Source organism: Semicossyphus pulcher, unplaced genomic scaffold (genome assembly GCF_022749685.1).
Source record: "Semicossyphus pulcher isolate SPU_LCO1_2020_fin unplaced genomic scaffold, fSemPul1.0.p SCAF_1, whole genome shotgun sequence".
NCBI lineage: Eukaryota > Metazoa > Chordata > Actinopteri > Labriformes > Labridae > Semicossyphus > Semicossyphus pulcher.
In genome coordinates this window covers 5,231,228-5,253,069 of record NW_027211603.1, presented here as the reverse complement: position 1 = coordinate 5,253,069, position 21,842 = coordinate 5,231,228, and the positions used below count along the sequence as shown (strand labels likewise).

The 21,842-nt window shown below is 41.3% G+C and overlaps 1 protein-coding gene and 1 long non-coding RNA gene across 3 annotated transcripts in view; one reads left to right on the top strand and one right to left on the bottom strand.

The window, feature by feature from the left end:
* Positions 1 to 20,955, top strand: part of mapk8ip1b (mitogen-activated protein kinase 8 interacting protein 1b) — a 62,061-nt gene extending 41,106 nt beyond the window's left edge. For both annotated transcript variants that reach the window (XM_069657866.1, XM_069657867.1), the window contains exons 4-12: positions 2,311 to 2,392; positions 4,724 to 5,854; positions 9,573 to 9,648; positions 12,027 to 12,199; positions 14,406 to 14,509; positions 14,923 to 15,039; positions 16,091 to 16,161; positions 16,435 to 16,533; positions 17,460 to 20,955. In XM_069657866.1, coding sequence (XP_069513967.1) covers positions 2,311 to 2,392; positions 4,724 to 5,854; positions 9,573 to 9,648; positions 12,027 to 12,199; positions 14,406 to 14,509; positions 14,923 to 15,039; positions 16,091 to 16,161; positions 16,435 to 16,533; positions 17,460 to 17,532 — 1,926 coding nt within the window. In that variant the 3' untranslated portion in view covers positions 17,533 to 20,955. The remainder of the gene's footprint in view (positions 1 to 2,310; positions 2,393 to 4,723; positions 5,855 to 9,572; positions 9,649 to 12,026; positions 12,200 to 14,405; positions 14,510 to 14,922; positions 15,040 to 16,090; positions 16,162 to 16,434; positions 16,534 to 17,459) is intronic.
* An 83-nt stretch (positions 20,956 to 21,038) lies between these two features.
* Positions 21,039 to 21,633, bottom strand: LOC138594663 (uncharacterized). Its single transcript, XR_011308447.1, has 3 exons — positions 21,575 to 21,633; positions 21,390 to 21,469; positions 21,039 to 21,187 (listed from the first exon to the last, which is right to left on the bottom strand). It is a non-coding gene; the product is annotated as an uncharacterized lncRNA (long non-coding RNA).
* Positions 21,634 to 21,842: the final 209 nt, after the last annotated feature.

Below are 21,842 nucleotides of genomic sequence, written 5' to 3'. Positions count from 1 at the left end.
CTCCCACCTGCTGATTCACCCGTGACCAAGGCAACAGCTCAGTCCCCGCCTGGTACACGTAGATGGGAAGTGAGTCATGTGTGGTGGGTGGACAGAGGAGGACGATATGATCTTATTTTGGATGACAAGTTGCTGTCACAGGAGTTTCCAGTTCTCCTTCCGTCTGATAGAATCTCCATTTTACATCTCTGTGTCTCTGTTTGTGATCCACGGCTGGATACCAAACCGCACTACTTTTCTGATACGAACAGCTGGATTTAAATGTGTACCACTGAGACGCAAAAACTGGCATCAAATTAAATTAAACATTCAGATTTTTTAAGGTAATATGGTAAACAGTTGCTAATTAACACCAGCAGCAGTAATAGAGCAACAGAATCCTTCATTTGCTTGTTCTGATTTTGATCTGTACCAAAACCTGACTGCTCTTTGGTGCTGGGCAGGAAGTATATCATTCATTTAAATGTTTATCTTTTTAACAACTGTGGCCTCCTTTGGTCAAAAACAACTCCATGAGAGTGACGAGATTGAACCAAACAAAACAGTGAAGAATGTGTTGGCTGGACATTAACTAATCACTATAAATCTCCATAAAGCCAAGACGATGGTAATACTATGGAGGCTCTTCCCTATAAAAACCCCTTGGCCTTTTTCACATTATCATTTTGAATTATTATTACCCATTTTGGTTAAAGCTGCTTTAAGGCTCCTGTGAGGAGTTTTTTGGTGGTTATGAAACAGAATGAAATGAATACTTTTGCATCTATATGACCTACAAAAGTAAGCAAGGCCAATAGTGACAGGTTTGATTATTTCTTTGTAGATATTTCCAATGCCTTTGACTGCTGCTGCGGGGTAGGTGTCAGACAGAGAGAGATTGACAGCATGTGGGCAAAACAGCCTTCGTTTACATTTTTTTAAACGATAACAGAAAGCAGGAGAAGGTTTTTTCACCAGAAAACATAACATGTACATGCCCACGTTCAGCAAAGAGATAATCGGTTCTTCCTTGTCCACAGGGGGCGCCAAAATCCACACAAAACGAAAGTTCCTCACAGGAGCTTTAAAGTCGAGCTGAAACGGCATTTCGAGAGTAACTAGCTTCTGTATCGTGACGTATTTCCGAGTGAAACAGGACGTGCAGGCGGGACATATCATATCATTTGATTTGATCATTGAGAAGTGGGCGTAGACAGACGTTCTCCACAGCGCAGTAGCTAGCTAACTGACCGTTCTTGGTGCTCTGCGGCTAAATGTTGCAGATTGATTGGTTGAAATTGTTTGGTGCTAACTTACGTAAGCACGTGTGAAATTTAGTTTTACCGAAAGAAAAAGTGATCGGATTTTGATATAAGAATACGAAGAAATTGATTTTCTGTATTTTTTTTGGCCTATATTGATGCACAATATTACCAGGGATGTGATCTAAAAGGATTAAAATTACATTTTTCATTTCACCTCGACTTTAAAATGAAATAAAAAGGTTTGCCAGAACATCTTCGCTATATATAAAGTTTCAATCTTGCTGGGTCTCTGCACCATCCAGTGCACCTGTAAGCACATTCAACAGTGATGTCACTGTGTGCTGACCACACCCTCTGGTGCTCTTCTCCATCACTGCTGCAAAGTGAGAATTTAAATTAGCGATTACCAGCTAAAGTAAGATATTAAAATGGTGCTTAGTTGCTCTTTGAATAACATGAGATTCAACTCAATTCCACTCTTTTCATTCATGATTTGGTCATTGTTTTTACCTGTATTTTCCTCGTCTGTAAATATAAATAACATCAACATTTAGGTTGACTGAGCCTTTAGGAAGTTTTTGAAAGAAGAAAAAAACTCCTTTAAAAGTACCGTGGTTTCTAGAAAAGTCTCTCTCCAGTCAATCAACTGGTTGTGTGTCTGTGTGTCTGCGTGTGTTCCCAGTAGCTTCGGTAAAAGGTCTGGGTCCCTTTAAATGCACACCACGGAGCACAGACAAAAGATTCCCTGCTCATTCAACAGAATAAAAGCTTTGTGTGTGTGTGTGTGTGTGTGTGTGTGTGTGTGTGTGTGTGTGTGTGTGTGTGTGTGTGTGTGTGTGTGTGTGTGTGTGTGTGTGTGTGTGTGTGTGTGAGTGAGAGAGAGAAGTGAGGGAGAAAGAGACAAAAAGTTGTGTACATTGAGCGTCTGGATCCAGAACTCTGTGAGCTAAACCTCTCTTCTTCTTCCTCTCTCTTTTTATTTTATTTGATGTATTGATCTATTTTTATTTCTCACCACTTCCTTCCTTTTTTTCTTCCCTTCCTCTTTTTCTTTTCATTTCCACAGGACACGTTAAACAACAACTCCTTTGGGAAGAAATACAGTTGGCAGGAGAAGGTTTCAGGCTCGTCTTCGCCTTCTAAAACAGGTGAGCTTTTCTCTCCCACCGGATCTTAACTTCATAAAGCTCATATGTTACTGTGAACTGTCTGATTTTGACACAAAATGGGACGTGAGGACCAGAACATTGTGTGGTTTTATTCACCCTTGTGCTACTAACACTGCAGCTGAATGCGCTGGTGATTTGCATAGAGTCTGGCAGGTCTGCCTGATCCTCAGGGGACACTGTTAAGGCTTGGATTAGCTTTACTCTGCTAAGTGTAGCTAGCTGGGGCAATGCTATTTACCATGTATCAGTGTGTGTTAGTCAGCTCAGGGCTTAGCTAGCTGGGAGCTGTCATGGCCCATTGCTACCACTCTTTTCAGACCACCATGTGAGGCGAGAATAACCAACCTCGCTGCCAACAACGCTTGACAGTTGGGGAAAGTGTTAGAGTATATTACATTTTAACTCAATCATTTTAAAACAAACGAAGCCTTGAGAAAAAAACGGCAAAAATCAGGATAAACCAGCTATCTGGTAGAACTATAAGGCATTATTCTGAGATGTTTCCTCCTTTATTAGCTGTGTTTTCATATCAGATAAACTCAATTAGCTATTTTTACTTTGTTGGTTATGAAAGAAAGAGGATAGAAACATTGCGTAGCTCATTTTTAATATGCTGAAAATATTATAAAGTTAATTTTGTGTTATATTTAGATTGACCTACCTGCCATGGTGGCAAGAATTCTGCATTAATATGTCATACCCGAATGCAGACTGCTTTCTACATTTGGCCACTCTTGTTTACAAGCTGTACAAAATAACAGGAGGCTGCACTAGAATGATCGAGGAAACCTGATAGCATTATTGTCTAGTGTTGCTCGGTTAAATCAATCTAAAGACGGCCAGCACTGTTTGACTGCGACAGAATGAAAAAAGAAAGAAGACGAACTGAGGCAGGATGTTTTATTTTTTGTAATAAGTAATTTTAAAGAACGTCATCAATGCAATGGAAAATATTTAATTCTTATTCAGATATGCTTAACCTCCATATTTAAGGACAACATAATCCTACCTCACAAATCTGGTGTAAGTTATTGTAACTATTAGCTACAGACTGTTGCATTACTGATAGTAAGGGATTTAAGTGTGGCTTTTCAGCACTGCTGGTTAAGAAAAAAGATGTTGGTTAGAAGAACCAGGAGGCAGAAATCTTTGCAAGAAGAACTTTTTAAAATTTTTATTAATCAAAAATTGAAAACAAAGGAGCCAAAAAACAGTCCTGGGTAAACTAACACATACACTTGAAAACACGTGTAAACACCCAGCCTCACAGAAAGCTGATACAGTCATCGTCTCACTCTCTTTTCATGTCTCTTCTGGCCCCGCCCTAATTGGATTGAACCATTCCACAAAAACAATAGCAAAACTCACCACAGCAACATGTAAGGTTTATATTAAGTGGGACACCAAAAACACGTACAAATCAACAACATAAAACGTGATTATGAAATCCTGTTTTATTCCCTCAGTTTTGTTGAAACCAAAAACACCCCACTAGCTGAGGGCTCCACACTGTGTATCTCTAGGCACAGGTGGCCTCACTGAGCCTGATGACTCTGCTGGCTGAAGGTGAAAAGGTGTGGTGGAAACCTTAATTCAAAAGTGATATCTTCTAAGACAATCACAGTATGCAATCCCATAAGGTTTCCTGGGAAGACAATAAAATGAAATTGAAGAATAGATGTAGAGAAAAAGAGCGTTATTGGCCTTGGACACGGCGTTATGTCACACAGAACAGATTACATCATGTCCAGATAACAATATGTCCATCCTGGTCAGAGATTACAACATTGGCACTTCAAAATCTACCATGGATATTTATGATTTATTTTTTAATGACAACAGGAGCTGCTTATCTGGACTTTGGCCCCTTTCAGGGATGCCTGAATTTTGTCAAAAAGCCAGAACTCACATGTCCTGTGGCTTCAGATGTCATGCTGCGTCATAGACAGTGAGAATATTATCCTTGGATTTCCTGTCCGTGGATTATGACGTAACACATCATCTACCTTCTCCTGGCTGCACTGTGAATTTGATGAGTCATGGGGATTTAGCTACGTAATCCTGTCATCAGTTACCTAACCGTTGCTTCTCTTCTCTCTTCCTGTGTGTGCTTTCCTGTATCTGTCCGTTCATTCGCTGACATGTCGGCCTTCACGTCTGCTTGTGTATTTGTTTGCCGGTCCTGTCTGCATTTCTGCCTCGTGTATATTTACTCTGTGCTTGTGTCTGGCTTTTGTGCGTGGTTGTGTGTCTGTGTGTGTGTTTCTGTGGCCGTCTGCATGTTGCTGTTTGCGTCTGCTCTCCCTGCAGGTGAGCTGACCCCTCCACGTGAGCACAGCTGTCTGAGCGACGAGGACAAGGTGCAGGGCGGGGGAGCGCAGACCAAAGACCGAGGGACCTCCACTGATGCCCCCTGCAGGCACAGCCACACCTCCGGACACTCGCACGGCTCATCCACAGCGGCTGCAACACGCTCCAAACTTCAGGAGAAGCCCCCTGCCCCACCTCCACCACAGAACTACACACCCGCTCCACTTTATCCAGCAGGGAAGGCGGATGGAGGTGGTAACCACCGGGAGAGAATCCGCTACCACACGGACGTTCATTTAGAGCCCACAGAGGAGATCTATCTGACTCCTGTGCAGCGCTCTGCAGACCCCTTAGATCCCCCCAACTCACAGGACCGGCCGTTCCTCTCGCAGCAGACTGAGCAGGGCCGCATGTCCATCAGCTCAGACACAGAGGGCCCGCCTCCTTACCAGCCCCTCCCTGACCGGACAAACCCCTCCATCTACGAGGAGGACGAGGTCTACATCCCCCCACCTTCGTATGCTTCCTGTGTAGAGTCCCTCATCACGCCGCCTAGCATGGCTCGCTCCTCCCTGGCGCTGGACCTCAGCCTGAAGGGGGCAGGAACGGGGGCCGGGTTGATGCTAAGAGGCGGGTCATCTGTTGAATATGTGGACGCCACGGATGACAGCTACTGCGGGGAGGAGGACGAGGATGTGGACAGGATAATAATGGATGGAAGGATGAGAAAGGGGGGAGGAAAGGGGGATGGCGTTAGAAGCAGAGCCGCCCCACTAAGGACTTCCATGAGCTCGGAGGCCAGCGGGCTTTCGTATGACTCGGTCAAATACACGCTGGTGGTGGACGAGCACGCTCAGCTGGAACTGGTCAGTCTTCGTCAGTGTTACCAAGGCTACAGTGACGACAGCGACTCAGCCACCGTCTACGACAACTGCGTCTCATCTCCCTATGAGTCAGCCATCGGGGAGGAGTACGAAGAGGAGGACGAGGAGGAGGAGGACAGCTCACGGATAGGAGGAGTGAGGAGAGAGGCCACGGCGTGTCTGTCGGAGGACTCCACTCCAGAGGTCGACCTGCACTTCTCCAAGAAGTTCCTCAACGTGTTCATGAATGGACGCTCGCGCTCCTCCAGTAAGTCACTGCCATGAATACCTCATGTTAAGTACATGCAGTCTTTGTGTGTGTGGGAGCTTCTTAGCTCCGCCCGGAAGACTATATTCTAACACCAGCTTGTCCATCAGCAGAAAATGTCTTTCATGTCAATATGCACGTTTAAAATTATGACACAACAGAAGATAACAGTGTTTGCAAACGGTTTTTGACTTAAACATTAGTTCAATATTTATTTCACATCTTGCATACATTTACAGATCACATATGACCCAGTCAATAATGGATAGCCCAGCAAAACGTGTCATAAAAGATGAGTTAAAAAGATTAATATGTTAATTTTCGTACTTCCTTCTTCTGGATTTTGGTGAGAAAGATTAAAACCATTTGTTACTTTTTGGTAAATATGACATTTGTACATTTAAACTCTCAGGATTCGTCAGTTCAATCTGCGAACAGATTGTGTTTGTACTTTGCTCTGTAACTAGTAAGTAATACAGCATGCAAAGACATGCAAACTAGTTCGCTCCTTGTTTGCATATGGGGTTGCCAGAAACTGCCTATGTAACTTCAGTGTTTACTGAAGAGTAATTTAATTCATTCATTCAAACCTTTATTTAGGTCTCAAAAGCACTGAGTCATTTTCACTGAGATACAGAGAAACACACAATCAGGACTAATCGAAAATGTGCTCAAATCATTGCACGATGAGGTGAATTGGTTTGAGATCATCGGTTTGAAATATCCAGAACAAAAAAAGAGTGTCAACGTTGAGAATATGTTGTTAATAATTGCACGTTTGGTGCACAAAAACTAAAGGCATAGTTTTCCAAGTTCAGTTAAAGTTCTAATCTCGAAGATATTCTGCACACTTCCCAGATATCCGGACAGTGTCGCATGTGTGACGTCCACGGTTGGCTCCGGTTGTAACTCCTGATTTTCCTGGCTGACGGTCGCTTTCCTTTTTAGACTGTTTGCTTCATCTGAGCCTCAAATTTGTTTCTTTTTCTTTGGATTTTCACTTATTTGTGAAGTTGTATCTGTAGTCATCCATCTTTTCTTTGTTGGTTCAGCCAAAGTAGATTACTGTTTACTCGCAACACTTGCAGAGACCGGAAAAGCAGCCGCTTAGCTCCGCCTACCCTCTCTGGCAGACCAACCACTGCTGGCTGATGCAAAGCGCGTCACTAACTGGGGGCCGCTTGTGATTTTTTCCACACCAGACACCCAGTCTGCAATACTGCAAATGCAAAGGCTTTCATCAGGGGGCCATAGGCTCAATCACCATTGTGTTACCTCATTTGGCGATAGATAGAGACTTAACAGATATTTATTTACATAAAAATCTTCGAGATTATTACTTTAACATGTCATCCTCCTCTTTGTCTCAGAGACTTGCTTTTACATTTAGAGAATTTGGATATTTCTCAATGGAGGACATGATGTTCCCCACTGAATGATGTGTGAAACAGCAGGACACACATCAGGGCTGCAGGGCAGGCTGCTGTTCTGTTAGATTCCCTTTAAACATGCAGTAACACCGCAGTGAGCGCTGTCTGGCCAAATTGGCAGCGTGGTGAAAAAGGCTTAAAGCGATGTGGCTGATGAAGCAAAGCCACAGAGAGTCCAGAGCTGGAATATTCTCATCCAGCACAGATCATGTCACACATGACACGTAGCTCTGGATATTGTGACTGTTCGGTTTCATGTTGTGATGGTGCTGAAAATGGCAGCATTGTTTATTTTGATAAGCTGTTTAAGCTTTGTCCAAAGACATAAAGCACTATACTGAACAACATGTTGGGTCACATCTAAATCTATTTAACGAATAATACTTGATAATGTTGTTTTACCAAACTGTTAGAGAAATAATGTGATTTGAATGAAAGTTTGACTCATTTAGGCCGAATGACCCAGCTCAGCTTGTAAGCCTTGTAAATGAAAGCTGCAGTGTTTGCTGCTTTGTTGATATTGTTATCAGCGTTCTGACAGCAGCGCACTGAAAGCAGAAACCAGCCGGGTATTTAGGTGCCCTGCAGGGTGGAGGGACACGCAGCCAAAAACAGTCTGCAGTTTGCTGGATTTGCCTCCAGACTCTCTTCCCTTCTGTTTCCCCAATCACACATTCAAAAACAAGTCAGTTTGAGTCTTTCTCTTGTTAACAATTTAAATGATATTCAAATCAAACGTGTATGCTATGTTGCTCGGTGGTGCAGTGGTTAGCGCTGTCACCTCACAGCAAGACGGTTCCTAGTTTGAGTCCCGGTTTGGTCGTTGGGGGCCTGTCTGTGTGGAGTTTGCATGTTCTCCTCGTGTTCTTCCTCCCACTGTCCAAAGACATGCTTGTTAGGTTCATCGGTGACTCTAAAATGCCCGTAGGTGTGAATGTTAGCGTGAAAGGTTGTCTGTCTCTGTGTGTCAGCCCTGTGATTGACTGGCGATCAGTCCAGGGTGTAACCCCGCCTCTCGTCCAATGATAGCTGGCATAGGCTCCAGCTCCTCCGCAACAGGATAAGTGGTATAGATAATGGATGGATGGATGTATATGCTATTCAAGACAAGACAAATAAGTGAATTATTATTAGTAAATTATTTTGTATTCATTTTGCAACATGCATTTTTTTTTTTCTTTCTTTCTAACATCCGAAAGAATTTCTTACAAAGGAGGCCATTTTTGTAGTTCAGTATCTTCAGGTATAGAACTCCTAGATGCATGCAATTTGGTAGGGGCAGAGACAAACCAGTGTACATCAGAGAAAAGTGATTTAAAGGCTCAAGAAAATTTAACATTTTGTCGTGAATTTTCCTCTGAAAATTGAAAAAAAAAAAAAGCAAAATCTGTGGTTTTTGGGCCTCAAAAGTTTTGGAGGTTTTCATATATCGCTCTGAAAGCCCAGTTATTTATTGATTTTCTGCCAAATTCCAAGAGCTATTGCATAATCAATATCTGAGATATGGCAAGTCATAATTTTGACAGACTCAGTCTGCTTAAAAAATCATTAGAATCTGCTGAATAATCATTGAAACTTGAGAGGTGTGGCATGTTGGACCAATAGGTGACAGGAAATACCTTTAATCACCTAAATTAGAGATTATCTGGAGGCCTTGAATATCCCATTGCTGGTTTCCTTGTGTCTTTTGTTGTTAACCATTGGGAAATAAAGAACAGGACCACGGAGGGATAGGAGGCTCCTTTGATGGATTTACCTGCATTAGGCTGATTCTCACCTTGGGAAAACAGCGGTGAAATATTCCAGTCACACACTGACCCACATCGGATTCGTATGTGTGAATAAAGCAGCCGGCAGAAATTGCTGGAGGCAGGATTCATATGAAAGAGACGCACATAACGAGAGATTCCTCAATAATGTATGTGTGGTCATTCCCTCTAATAGTCCTCGCTGTCCTGTTGGAAGCCGTCCATGTGCTTTACACACTCATTAGAAACACCGCAGCAGTTTATCTGAGCTGTGCAGGAGGGGATAACGGATTACTCAGGGGAATGCAGGTAGAAATACACAATGCTCATCTGTTTCACGCCTAATTACAGCGTGATTCATAGTTCCTAAAGAATGCATCAGCTTTAAAGTAAACTCAGTGTTCCCTAGTCGTCTTTTCTGTTTGTTTATGAAGGACTTTTGTCATTTAAAGTTAATATAATTTATCTTTTTCCATTTGTTAATCATTGTATAAAACTGCTTAATTAATTTTTTCCCATGTTTTTCTTCTCGTCTTTAAGGTGCAGAGTCCTTTGGCTTATACTCTTGTGTCATTAATGGAGAGGAGAGGGATCAGAGCCACAGAGCTGTTTACAGGTAAGAAGAACTATACCACCACGTCCACCATTATAACCATCACCAACATCAGCACCTTCACCCCAACATCATTTTCAATGTTGCACCATGACTGAAAACCTGTCATGTGAGCCACACGTCAACACACAAGCAGTCAGGGGATCATTTTGTTGTCTCAAAACGGAGGTTGCATATTTAGGTGTACAAACAAAATTTATATTAGAATCATAAAATAAATGATTAAATACGAATAACTTACAGAAATGTGTGACAATAGTCAGAAAGGCACAAGGCTGCATACATTCACATGAAATGTGAAACTCATCGACAAGGCGGGGGTCATTTCCTTGGTTGCAGAAGCTGTGATTGATATCTTTAATTCTTCCATCAGACAGGCTGCAAACACAGTTCAGTCATATTGTGTAAATGTAGTTATGTTGACATTTGAATTAGGTCACTTGTCACTTACTCGTACTTGTATACCAGTTGTTTATATATGTGCCACATTTTATTTAATTTATTTTATCTATTCTTATTTTAATTGGATTTACCAAGTTGCTAATTTTGTCTCTGTATTGCTGCAACACCCAAATTTCCCCTCTGGGAAGTAATAATCTTGAAGATTTTCATTTAAATAAATGTCTGTTCAGTCATTGAGGTAACACAATGGTGATTGAGCCTATGGCCCACTGATGAAAGCCTTTACATTTGCAGTATTACAGACGGTTGTCTGTGGGGACTTACACGGAAAAAATCACAAGCGGCGCCAAGTTAGTGACACAATTTCCATCAGCCAGCAGTGGTTGGTCTGCCAGAGAGGGTAGGCGGAGCTAAGCGGCTGCTTTTCCAGTCTCTGCAAGTGTTGTGAGTAAACAGTAATCTACTATGGCTGAACAAACAAAGAAAAGATGGATGACTACAGATACAACTTCAACAATAAGTGAAAATCCAAAGAAAAAGAAACAAACTCGACGCTCAGATGAAGGCAAACAGTCTGAAAAGGAAAGCGACCGTCAGCGTGGAAAATCAAGAGTTACAACCGGAGCCAAACGTGGACGTCACACATGCAACACTGTCTGGAGACGTAGGCAGTGTGCTCTCGAAATTACCGTTTATCTCCATAGGTGGCGCCAAAGGGAACGAAACTGAGACCTTTGAGATTAAGAATAATAATAAGAAAACCTTTATTGATCCCACAATGGGGAAATTTCCGGTGTTAAACAGCAGCAAAGAGACAGACAACAAAGAGCACACACTGCTGTACAGATAATATCAGACACATTGTGTTTCTGCTGAAAATTAGAGACTTAGACTTAGACTTAGACTCAACTTTATTGATCCCTTTGGGATGACTCCCTCTGGGAAATTCAGTCTCCAGCAGCTTATACAGTACAATACAATAGGAAAGAATCAGCACACAGAGGGTAAAAAATAAAGATCAAAATATATATATCTATCGATATATATATATATATATAAAAAAGTACAAAATTAGATAACACAAAAATTAAAAGAGCTAAATAACTGAAGAGCTACTGGAGAGGCAGCCGTCTCCCACAGCGCTCAACTACAACGATTCTATCACTTTGCTTGTATTTGTCTGATTAGATTTGAATTCATGATTTATAAGAGGTCTATTGTCCTTCACTAACTGTGATGAAACAGGAAACACCTCAGCAGTCTGTTACTCATGTTCCACATGACTCCCTGCCTTTTCAGCCTTGAAACAGAGACTCTGACATTAGCTGTTAATGGCTGGTTAGCTCTTACTCCTCCTACTCTCCACGTTGCTTTCATGCTACACTGAGCGGTGATCAGTCAGTCAGTATCCTCCCTGACCCCTGACCCCTCTCGTCAAGCATTAGCATGATTTGATGGTGTAGCTACCTTTTCACACGCTCATATCTCCAATAGTAATTTTTTATCTTTCGATGGGGGTTGTTACAGCAGAAACACTCCATTTCTTCACGTTTCCACGGTAACATTCACACTCCAGCTGGCAGCGTGCAGTTACAGCTGCTGATGAAGACCTCCGGCTGATAAATGCATAGAGGAGGGGGACAAAAATAACAGCAATGCAGTCATGTGAAAAGCAGAATCTCTGTACACTGAGGGCTCATGTCATGGTGCAGGACATTATACATGCATAGCTGAAGGCAGGAGGCTTAATGCAGTGTCCCTTTTCATTTAAAGGTCTCTAGCTCTAGTATAGTTCTGTATTTTTGCAGGCCTCCATCACAACTGATCAGCCAGTGTTCTTTAAAATGAATCAAACATAAAAGCATACAGACAAAGTGTAACATGTTTGTGGTGCAGATAACTTGTACGGATGTCATGCAGCTTAAAATTAGCCTGTGATGTCCCTCTGATCTTCTACGTAACGACGTCTGTCTCGGCAGATTTGTCCCTCGACATGACGACGAGTTGGAGCTGGAGGTGGACGACCCGTTGCTGGTGGAGGTGCAGTCAGAGGATTACTGGTACGAGGGCTACAACATGCGAACCGGTGCACGCGGGATCTTTCCAGCTTACTACGCTATAGAGGTGGCCAAGGACTCTGACAGCGACAAAGGTACAGACACTGATACAGCCACATATTATTGATTATAGAAGGCTGACTGTAAATGTGTCAGTGAAGATAATTCAGTGCTTTCTTTGATTTGAAACACTGACTGAAACTGTGCTCAAGTACAATGTATTAGTCAGCGTATCAAAGACCAAATTTGAAAAGACATTTTTCTTCAAAAAAGCATCATAATAATATTTATTTGGGCTGCTTGGTTTTGTACTACACAATTGTATCACGCTTTTAAACTTCTACAAGAGAAAACAGGACATTTCCACAGTATGGCAACATTTCCATTAGGGTTGTCACTGGAACCGCATGACCGCAAAATCGTGGTTATGTGACGCCTACCGCGGGTTGCACCTAGTGACGGTCATCATCGCTATTTTTCTCTCTGTCACAGACCCAGTGATGTTGCTAGGTACGCGTTCTGCGTAAACTCACTATCCATGTGTCTCAGGGAAGCACCTCATCTTTCTATACAGAACAATACATTACATTATGAATAAAAAACGAATTTAAACACCACAGTAATCAGAAAAAAGAAACCTGGCTCTCAGAGCACTGCTGCGCATCTAATCGGTGCAGACGAGCCCGTGTGCGGTCTCGCGACATGTTAGTTTAGCCGCTACGACAACAAGCTCGTCACCACGGATATAATTTCAACAATTAAGAATAGGAACTTAGTAGTAGTGGTTAATAAACTCATGCTGTGTTCACTCATGTCGATGATGTTTTACCACCAGGGGGACACGCTGTAGTGAACAAAAGAGAACATACTTGGCAGCGGGCTGGGGTGGCGGTTAGATAGTGTTTCATCACAGTTAGAAAAATCCAGTACTGTGACAGCCCTGCTTTCCATTCCTGTGTAAAAAGCTAATGTCTTGTTATATGTAATCCCCATATACAGTACAATGATAAATAAGTACTACTACTATCCTGGAAAAGTACATTTGCACAGCTTTTTCTTAAGCTTCCAAAAGCTTGCAATAGATGCTAAGAAAACAGCTTGCAGCTTAGTTTACTTTTTTCACTTTAAAGCTCCTGTGAGAAACTTTCAGTTTGTGTTAATATTGTCGCCCCCTGTGGACAAAACTGTACCTCTTATCTCTTTGCTGATGGTGTGTTTAACAAAAAAACACACCTGCTTTCTTTAACAGTCATATGTATCACTCACTTTAAATTTTTTCCCTGAAAAATGTAAGCAAAGACAGCGTGCAGTTGATGGCTTCGTCTGACACCGAAAAAAAACTATAAAAATAAACAATCTTATTGCTGATGGTCTGGTTTGCTTTTGTAGGTCATATCGAGTCATCAGAATTAATTTAAGTCTATTTCATAACCACAGAAAAACTCTTTCATAATGACTTGAATAATGACGGAAAATTCCAGCAGGAGTGGTGCAGGTTTTTGGTCCTGCATTAGTTTTCTTTACTGCCTGAGTTACGGGCGTGTATCAGGCATGTATCAGATTAAAGAATGAAGCTAGCTCATTTTATTTTTTTTAGGTTACTCCAGCCTTTGTACACTCATGCTTCTTTGAGTCATGGCACGCAAGTGTTGCTGTAAGTGATCTAAATTTAGAAGTTATTCATATTCAGAGCAAGACAAGAAGAGAGATGTCATAGAGGAAAACAGCAGCAAAGAGGATACAGAGAGAGAAAGTTAAAAAGACCTTGTTTACCTGTTCCATCTGCTAGAACTAAAGCTGTCAATTGACAGAAAATGAATCGTCAATTAAAGTGTTCTATCAATTAAATAAATCTAATTAAAAATCTTGTTCCATCCTCTCAGTTGTGATATTTTTTTCTGTTTTTCTTGAATATCTTTTGTGTTTTGAACTTCTGATTGTAAAGATCGAGGAAATTTAAAGATGTCCATCTGGGCTTTCAGAAACTGGGCATCTTTCTTCCTATTGTACAGCGTAAACATCAATTTATTAATGAAAGGATTATCTGCGGATTATTATTTACCAAAGACATTTAATTTTATGTGTAGTTAAGGGTTTTGAGGTTAGAATGAATGGCCTTCCGGTGAAACTCGTCAGGTTTAAGCTGCTTGAGACAAGGGGACAAACATAAAATTACTTTTATATACATAAAAAAGAGGGACGTAGTTTATTTTTCAGCTTATGGTATACATGTGTTTGTTACTCTCAGTTATTTCCTGGGTATTTGCTCTAGTTCCATGTCTTCCTTTCCTCCCTGTGCAGTGAAGAGCAGCGAATGGTTGGACAGATACCGACTGAAGTTCCTGGGCTCAGTTCAAGTGCCCTTCCACAAAGGAAACGATGTTCTGTGTGCAGCTATGCAGAAGGTACAGTGCATGGCCCATATTGTGCACATTTGTGCATGTTTGAATGTTTGAAGTTGACTGCTACAGAAAAGGCTACAGATACATGAGGTGTTCAAGAAAACTTTGTCAGAAGAAATGTGTGCAGTATTTATATATTTTTTAAAAATAAATGCACTCTTTAGACAGTTAGAGGTTGTTTATATGTGATTAAGACATCTCAAAAGATTTAATTAAATATTTTACTATCTTTCTGTTAAGTTTTTCGAACACTGAATAAACAGGAGCTTTCCAAAATCACAGACTGTAATTGAATCCGTCACAATTTAAAATTTTCTTAAGACTTTATGATTGTCATCAAGAATATAATTTGGTTGAAGGTGAAAAGACAAACTTTTAAGAATGTTTTACATGACATCTTTACATTTCTTTTCCAGATTGCCACCAACAGAAGGATGACAGTCAAGTACAACCCGCCTTCGTCCTGCATCCTGGAGATCAGTGTGAAAGGCATCAAGCTCGCAGTTCAGGAGGATTATTATGCCTGTGACAGAGTAAGACTCTTACTGTCCTCTGTCTGTTTTATGTAAAGAAATTAAGAGCAGCTTTGTGAGGTTTTGTCAAAAATGAAGCTCATCTGCAAGTCGGAATCCCATTGAACAATTAAGACATGTCGCCCCCATGTGGCTGCCAATAGGGTGTGAGTGTATTCTTACACTAGTTCTTGTCTAAGTATTTCCAGTTTGAGCAGCTTCTCTTCTTCAACATATCAGAGAGGCATTTTATTCTTTTCTTCACTAAATATATTTGACAGTTGTAGTGCCTTGGTACCTCTAAGACGCCAGTTGTACATGCTGAACATGTGATAAACTTTAATGCTATATAAGCACACCACATTGGCTTATAAGTCAATGAATATATATATTTTTGTTGCAGCCACATTTATACTAATCTTTTACACCCTTTGAACCTGAAGAGATAGAATTTACAATCCTGTCCTTCAACAGTCCTATAAAGACCAACTACACATTAACCTAAATCACTTAACAAGCATAAGAGACACCATTGTTTGGTTTATGGTTGTTCATAAAAGTGTACATTGAGGTCTTCACAAAAGGCTCCTCACTGAGCTATTTTATGAGTTATATCTGTTCCAAGGTTTTTATCGTTAACGAACTTGTTACTCACTGTTCAGGGTGGGGCGGGGGGGCGGGTGTGTGTGTGATACTTCCACGAGTATGTCAAAGGTCGTCTTTACTTAAGTACTGGTTCATATATTCAGTAAGATGTAGATAGTCCATGTACTGCTCCAACTAATAATAGTGTTGTAATAACACAATAGTACCATACAACAACATTCACAAAGGGGCTTTTCTTTATAATGAACTTTTACTTGTGATAAGAATATACAATGCGCTGTCAGTAATTTTGAATGCAGGCTTTTTTCTTATGTATTATAGACATGAATTAGTTAAACATCTTTTTGATACAGACATGTCGCGGGATAAAATACTGTAACCTGTAGTAGACGTGGAGCACACAGCCTTCTCGTTTTTGCTGTTGGTCCCAGACATTTATTCCGCCTCTTTTCTGTGTCGTTCTCAGAGCAACGAGTGCAATCACTTCTTCCAGTTAAAGAACGTTTCCTTCTGCGGCTATCATCCCAAAAACAGCAAGTAAGTGTCGGCAGACAACCTGAAACAGCTCTTTCAACAGTATCAAATCACATGCATTGTACTGACTAGAATAAGATATAATAAAAAGGTATATTGTTTACCCTTTGCTGTTTCTTGTAGGGTCTAAACAAAACTTACACAAGGTGTTGCTAGAAATAACAATAATGCACCGCACTTGATCTTTTGGCTGCTTACTGATTCAATGTGAGACAGAACTTATTATTATTAATACGTGACAAAAAAGTTTCAACAAATTCTCTCTCTTCTCTGCAGGTATTTTGGTTTCATAACTAAGCACCCAGCAGACCAGAGATTTGCCTGCCACGTGTTTGTGTCTGAAAACTCAACAAAACCTCTTGCAGAGTCAGTAGGGTGAGTCAGACTTTCTTGTACCCTAGCTTTTTAGATATTCTGTGCACGTGCAAGTTTATCTCCCTAAGCACTATGTTATACAGTTTAGTCTGAATGAGAAGCACTGCTTGCTGTGCATAAAAGTACTTTATTAATCTGCAGAGGTAGATATGATTTATGGTTTGTGTCAAAATTCTGTAAATTAGAAACTAGTATATGGTGGGTATTGAGGTTGAGGTATCTGTCATCATGTTTATTGACAGTGTGACAGGGATGCAGCTCAGTGCTGGCATCTCGTTTAACAGCCTGTAAAACACGCTCTGTCTGATCGGGGCCTAACTGTGCTCGACAGACCATCTTGTAGCCGACCACAGAGGATCATCAGGCAGTTACACTCAGATCAATTGATATCATTTTTTAATTGATTGATTTAATGTTGAAGCGGTAATTTAAACATCACTTTTTGAATTACTTTTAAGATGATCAGCCAACTCAGATTTGCCGCCGATCAACTGAAGCATTTAGCATGTCATGTCCACTCCAAGTTTATTATACCCCTCAAGAGTTCCTCTTTCACCTCTTTGTAAAAGCTACAGCAACAAATAGGTCATGTTAATGTGAAAATGGCCAACACTTGTTTCTTGATTTATATAGTGACCTGACCAGGTTCTACTCTCGGTAAAAATGCTATAAGTAATGCCGCACAATGAATCTCAGGATACGTTGGGCCACGAAGGATGAACACAACGGATACTTCTGGCCCGGGGGGAAAGGAGGACGTATTTGTCGGCCACATCTGGAGGAGCCTCCGACAGCCTTCGCTGTGATGCAATCGGCCTTAAAATACGTCCTTGGAAGGCCGCAGCCCCTGGATTGGCCATTATAAGAATATCAGTGTGTGTCCTTGCAGTCGGTGAATGACTAAAGTTCATGTCTTTGTCTTTCAGGAAAGCTTTCCAGTTGTACTATAAAGAGTTTGTGGAGTTCTCGTGCCCAACAGAGGACATCTACCTGGAATAGCCCTGCCCTGCCTTCAACCACAGCCCTGTACAGTACACTGTATCATAACATAATGTTGCATGAAGGACAGACATATCTAAAAATCTTTAAAAAAAAGGAGAAGAAAATGAAAAATTAACACATCTGAAAAACAAGAAGGAAAAGGAACTGTGGTGAAATCTTTGAGCAGAAAAGAAAGAGAAACGAGCCAAAGGAGGAGAGTCCTGAGAAAAGGAAAATATGCAAAATGGAGTCAGTGATGAGGTGGTGATCACAGGCTGCCCATGGAAAGCACAAACATTGTATCACCGCAGCCTTGGCAGCGCTAGTTAGCCGTAGCATCGTCTCAGCAGGTGAAACACTGAAAGCCCAGGAGCCGTACTGGACCGAACCAGCTTGTACTTGCACTTAACAAAAGAGAAACAGAAGCTAAGATTTGGGAAAAAAGAACAGTTCGCTTTGACGTTTAATATTTACAGTCAGAGCACAAGGGAGGTGTATATTTACTAAATAACATCCTCACACTGAAAATGTACACTTAGTAAAACAAATCCATGTAGGAACAGTGAATGTTATCTTTTTAGAACACCTGTTATGGAGGTGATATTCACATTGTTCAGATGCAACAAAAAAGATCCACCCTACAGCTCTGTTATAAAACCAGCTACAAGTGATGTTTTGTGCATTTTAGGGTCCCATTTATATGTTTGGCTAAACCTCGTTGTCACTTCAGGACCATTTCATCCACTGTTACACAAAAGAAAATGTATCTGTCTGAAACATCGAGAGATTAATGCTTCCTACACGTGATCTGCAGTACGAGCTGTTTACAGGTGAGGTTCTGAGTTGGTGCCATTCGCTAATGTGCACCAAGAAGTGTAACAGGGAATCTATACCGACACTGTAGCGTCAGACGAACGTGTGCGACACGTTAGCGTCATGGCAGCATCTATTTTGCAATCTACACCGGCTATGACTACAGCAGAGCTGAGTCTCAAAGTTAGCCAATGGTAGTTGCGATTCGTGGCCATAAATAGGGGCGGCAGCGACGCTAAAAAGTGTGCAGTCTGCTGGAAACAGTAGAAGAAGAGAACTTTGCAACCAACTTGTAGACTTATTTCTTATTTGTGCATAAATTCATTATTTATGTAGGATGTAGAAGTCAAATGAGAATGAATTAATAGGATGTTGAGGAAATGTACATATTCACTGCTCTTTCTAATTAATCCTGCCTGCTCATGTAGCTGATCAATAACTTTAAAAGGTAACTGAAATCAAAGTTGGCCAAAATGAAGAGATCACATCGTTAAACATGGATTCCTTGCTTGTGGGCATGTTTACATAGCAGTCAGTGGCTTTCTACGCTTCACTGACGCTCAGCAGCGGGGAAAAGAGAGGTGACGTGTAAAATGACGGAGCAGCAGAAAATTACTCGCGTATTACTCCCGCCTCCAGCGCAGCATACGCGGCTGGTGCAGATTGCAGCATTGCATAACATTGGAGCGGTTCTGTCCCGGAACACGCGTGTCAAAAATCCGCTTCAAATACGTTGCCTGTGTAGATTCCCTATAAGACTTTATTTGACACTTGGACCCATAGAGTCACAGATGTTCAGCAGCCAGACAGGCAACAGAGGAAATACAGAGACTAATTCCTACATCCAGAGGAGCGGGCAGTAGGCTAGAAAGCATTGCCACAGTTTCCATGCTAGCACATCGGTTGTCTCTCTGTCGGTTAAGGGGTATTCTGGGAAATGTAGTTTAACATTAATTAAAGTTAGACGAGGTAGGCTAAACTTTTTTAGCACTTAATCACAAAAAACTCCTGTAATGCACTTAACATCACTTGTCCGTGATAGAAACGAAACCGTGTGAGGGTGAACAGGTGTGGATTTTTCCTTTCAAACTCTTCAGCAGCTTCTTTTGGTACTGTAGTGCTAAGCTAAGTAGCCCCCACACAGTAAAGCCTTAGTTCTTAATTCCTAATCTATTGGCTGACACACTGCGCTTCTTTACCGTGTGTTCTAACTAGAAATCAGTAAATATATTTTATACCTGCAAAAAAAACAAACATCTTACACTAAGGCTCTTTGGTGGTACAAGACGAGGTCCAACATAGAAAATCTCCTCCGTGTGGCGTTCTAGAAACGTGCTCCTCCTGGTTTCCACATCAGAAACATGAAATGCTCTCAGTGTGGCGGTGAGAAGACAATAAGGCTGGTGTTTGGAGCAGTAGGTGCAGGTGCTGTAAAGGGAGCAAAAGCAAAACTCTGGTGTCTTCATATCTTCACTAGTAGTGCCTCTTCTTCATCAGATCATTGTGACCTTCCTCAGTCTTCATTATCACTGCATTTGAAAGGATTGCCACTGAGTGTGTGTTGAGTTTAAGAGTTTGAATGCACATAGGGATATGGGCGTTTGTTTGATGTGGCTGTTTTCCGCTGCACTAAGAATGCTGTACTTAACCTGTGCTGTCAGGGATTATATTTGAGTTACCACGCAGGGTGAGGTGAGGCTTTTTTACGAACAAGCTACACACACAAAAGCCCAAGATACACACATGCACAAACAGGATCCAAAGGACATGCATTAATGGAGGGATGTCAGAAGGGGCTGCACATGGACATGCGCCCCGAGCAATAGGGGGATGCGGTGCCTTGCTTAAGGACCTGAACCGGCCGTCTACCCTTTATGTCTGTTTTCTGAGAATATTAAACTCTTAAAATTTCCAGTATGGGTCATTGCTGGGATAGGATACGACACATTTTCCCTGAACAGACTTAAATCTGCATTCTCAAAATGAACGTGATGGGACCACGGGTCGAAACAGCTAAAACTTTCATCAACGTGTGTTCTGAGTGAGGGCCTGAATCAAAACAGAAACTAAAGTATTGTTTATCTTCATCCTGGGTCCAGCACAGGTACAGCACAGTTTTTTTTTTTTCCTGCAGTGAAAAACAAACAGAAAGCAAACTTCCTGCATCATTTATCACTAACACGGATTTCTAACAGATTATTTTATGTCATATATATTCAACAGAGGATAAAATGCCCACAAAAGACGATTAATTAATGAAAGGAGTGGTAATAGTCACTTCATCCATCTCACCAGTCCCCACAGTTTGTTCCTTTCAGAATAAGATTCACGAGCAAAGCAAACGAGTCGTCTGCTTTTGATCAAAGCCATCGTGTTTGCATCGAGAGATCAGCACTGATTTTTCTATGAGTTCCCTTCTCAAGAGCCGATCAGGCAGACAGGAGACAATGTAAAGTAATGGGGGCTATACAAAGGGTGTATAGACATGCCATATATATAAATAAATAATTTAATATCTGTAATTATAAATATTACATTGTATTGATTCAACATGTAGTATGTGAAATTTCTCTTTATTTTGGAATTTTTTTAGGTGTGAATTTTTCTTTATTTAAAAATTTTAATGCAGATCTCGCCGTGTCCTGTCGTTATTACGTCTGGCATCACTTGCACACACAAACAGGAAAACATGAACACGCAAGATGATTTGTTTTTATTTATTATATTTTGGTGGGCTTGATTTTGCGTCAGGATCTGTTGCTCTCTTAGTAGTATTCATCCTCCAGGTTTGGTTCATAAGGATTTTCAGTGCCCGGTGGTGGAGGAGGAGGAGGAGGAGGGAGGGGCATCTCACCGTAATCTGCTCAAACACATTAACACAATCAGGATGTAACCATGGTTACAACAGTAGTTTGTGCTCAACAGTAAACACTCCGATTTCTCAGCTGTGGTTTTGGTCACAGTTTGTCTTGTGTAAGAATAACTTCGTACCTCATTATTAAAAACCTCATCATCATTAGGAGTTGCTAAACTTCTTCAATGAAATAACATGGCTGTCTTACCGTCAGTAAAGCTGGCATGCTGTTCGAGGAGGCTGGGGTCGAAGATCAGCTTTAACTTTGCTGTACTAGCGTCAGCTCTCCTAGAGGAAACACAACACCAGATGAAGATGAAGAAAACTCAAAGCAATGCTTAACTGATGAAATGCATAAGCTGCGGCCTGCACTACGAAGCACGTTCAGCATACCCAGGGTATCTTTTGGTTATCTGGCATCAGTGACACTAACCAAGGGTTTGAGCACGTTCACATAAAAGGGCTGTTTGCAGCGTATGACCAATCACATGGGGACAAGTCTGCCGTCAGCTGATCAGCATATTTCACAAACTGATATGAGGAAGTTACACATAGTCTAGACCACAATCCACTCAGTTGACAAAAGCAGGAAGGACAACTGCCAAAAATCACAGACTATCACTGCTCATTATTAGTGCACAATTATTGACTATGATAGCAA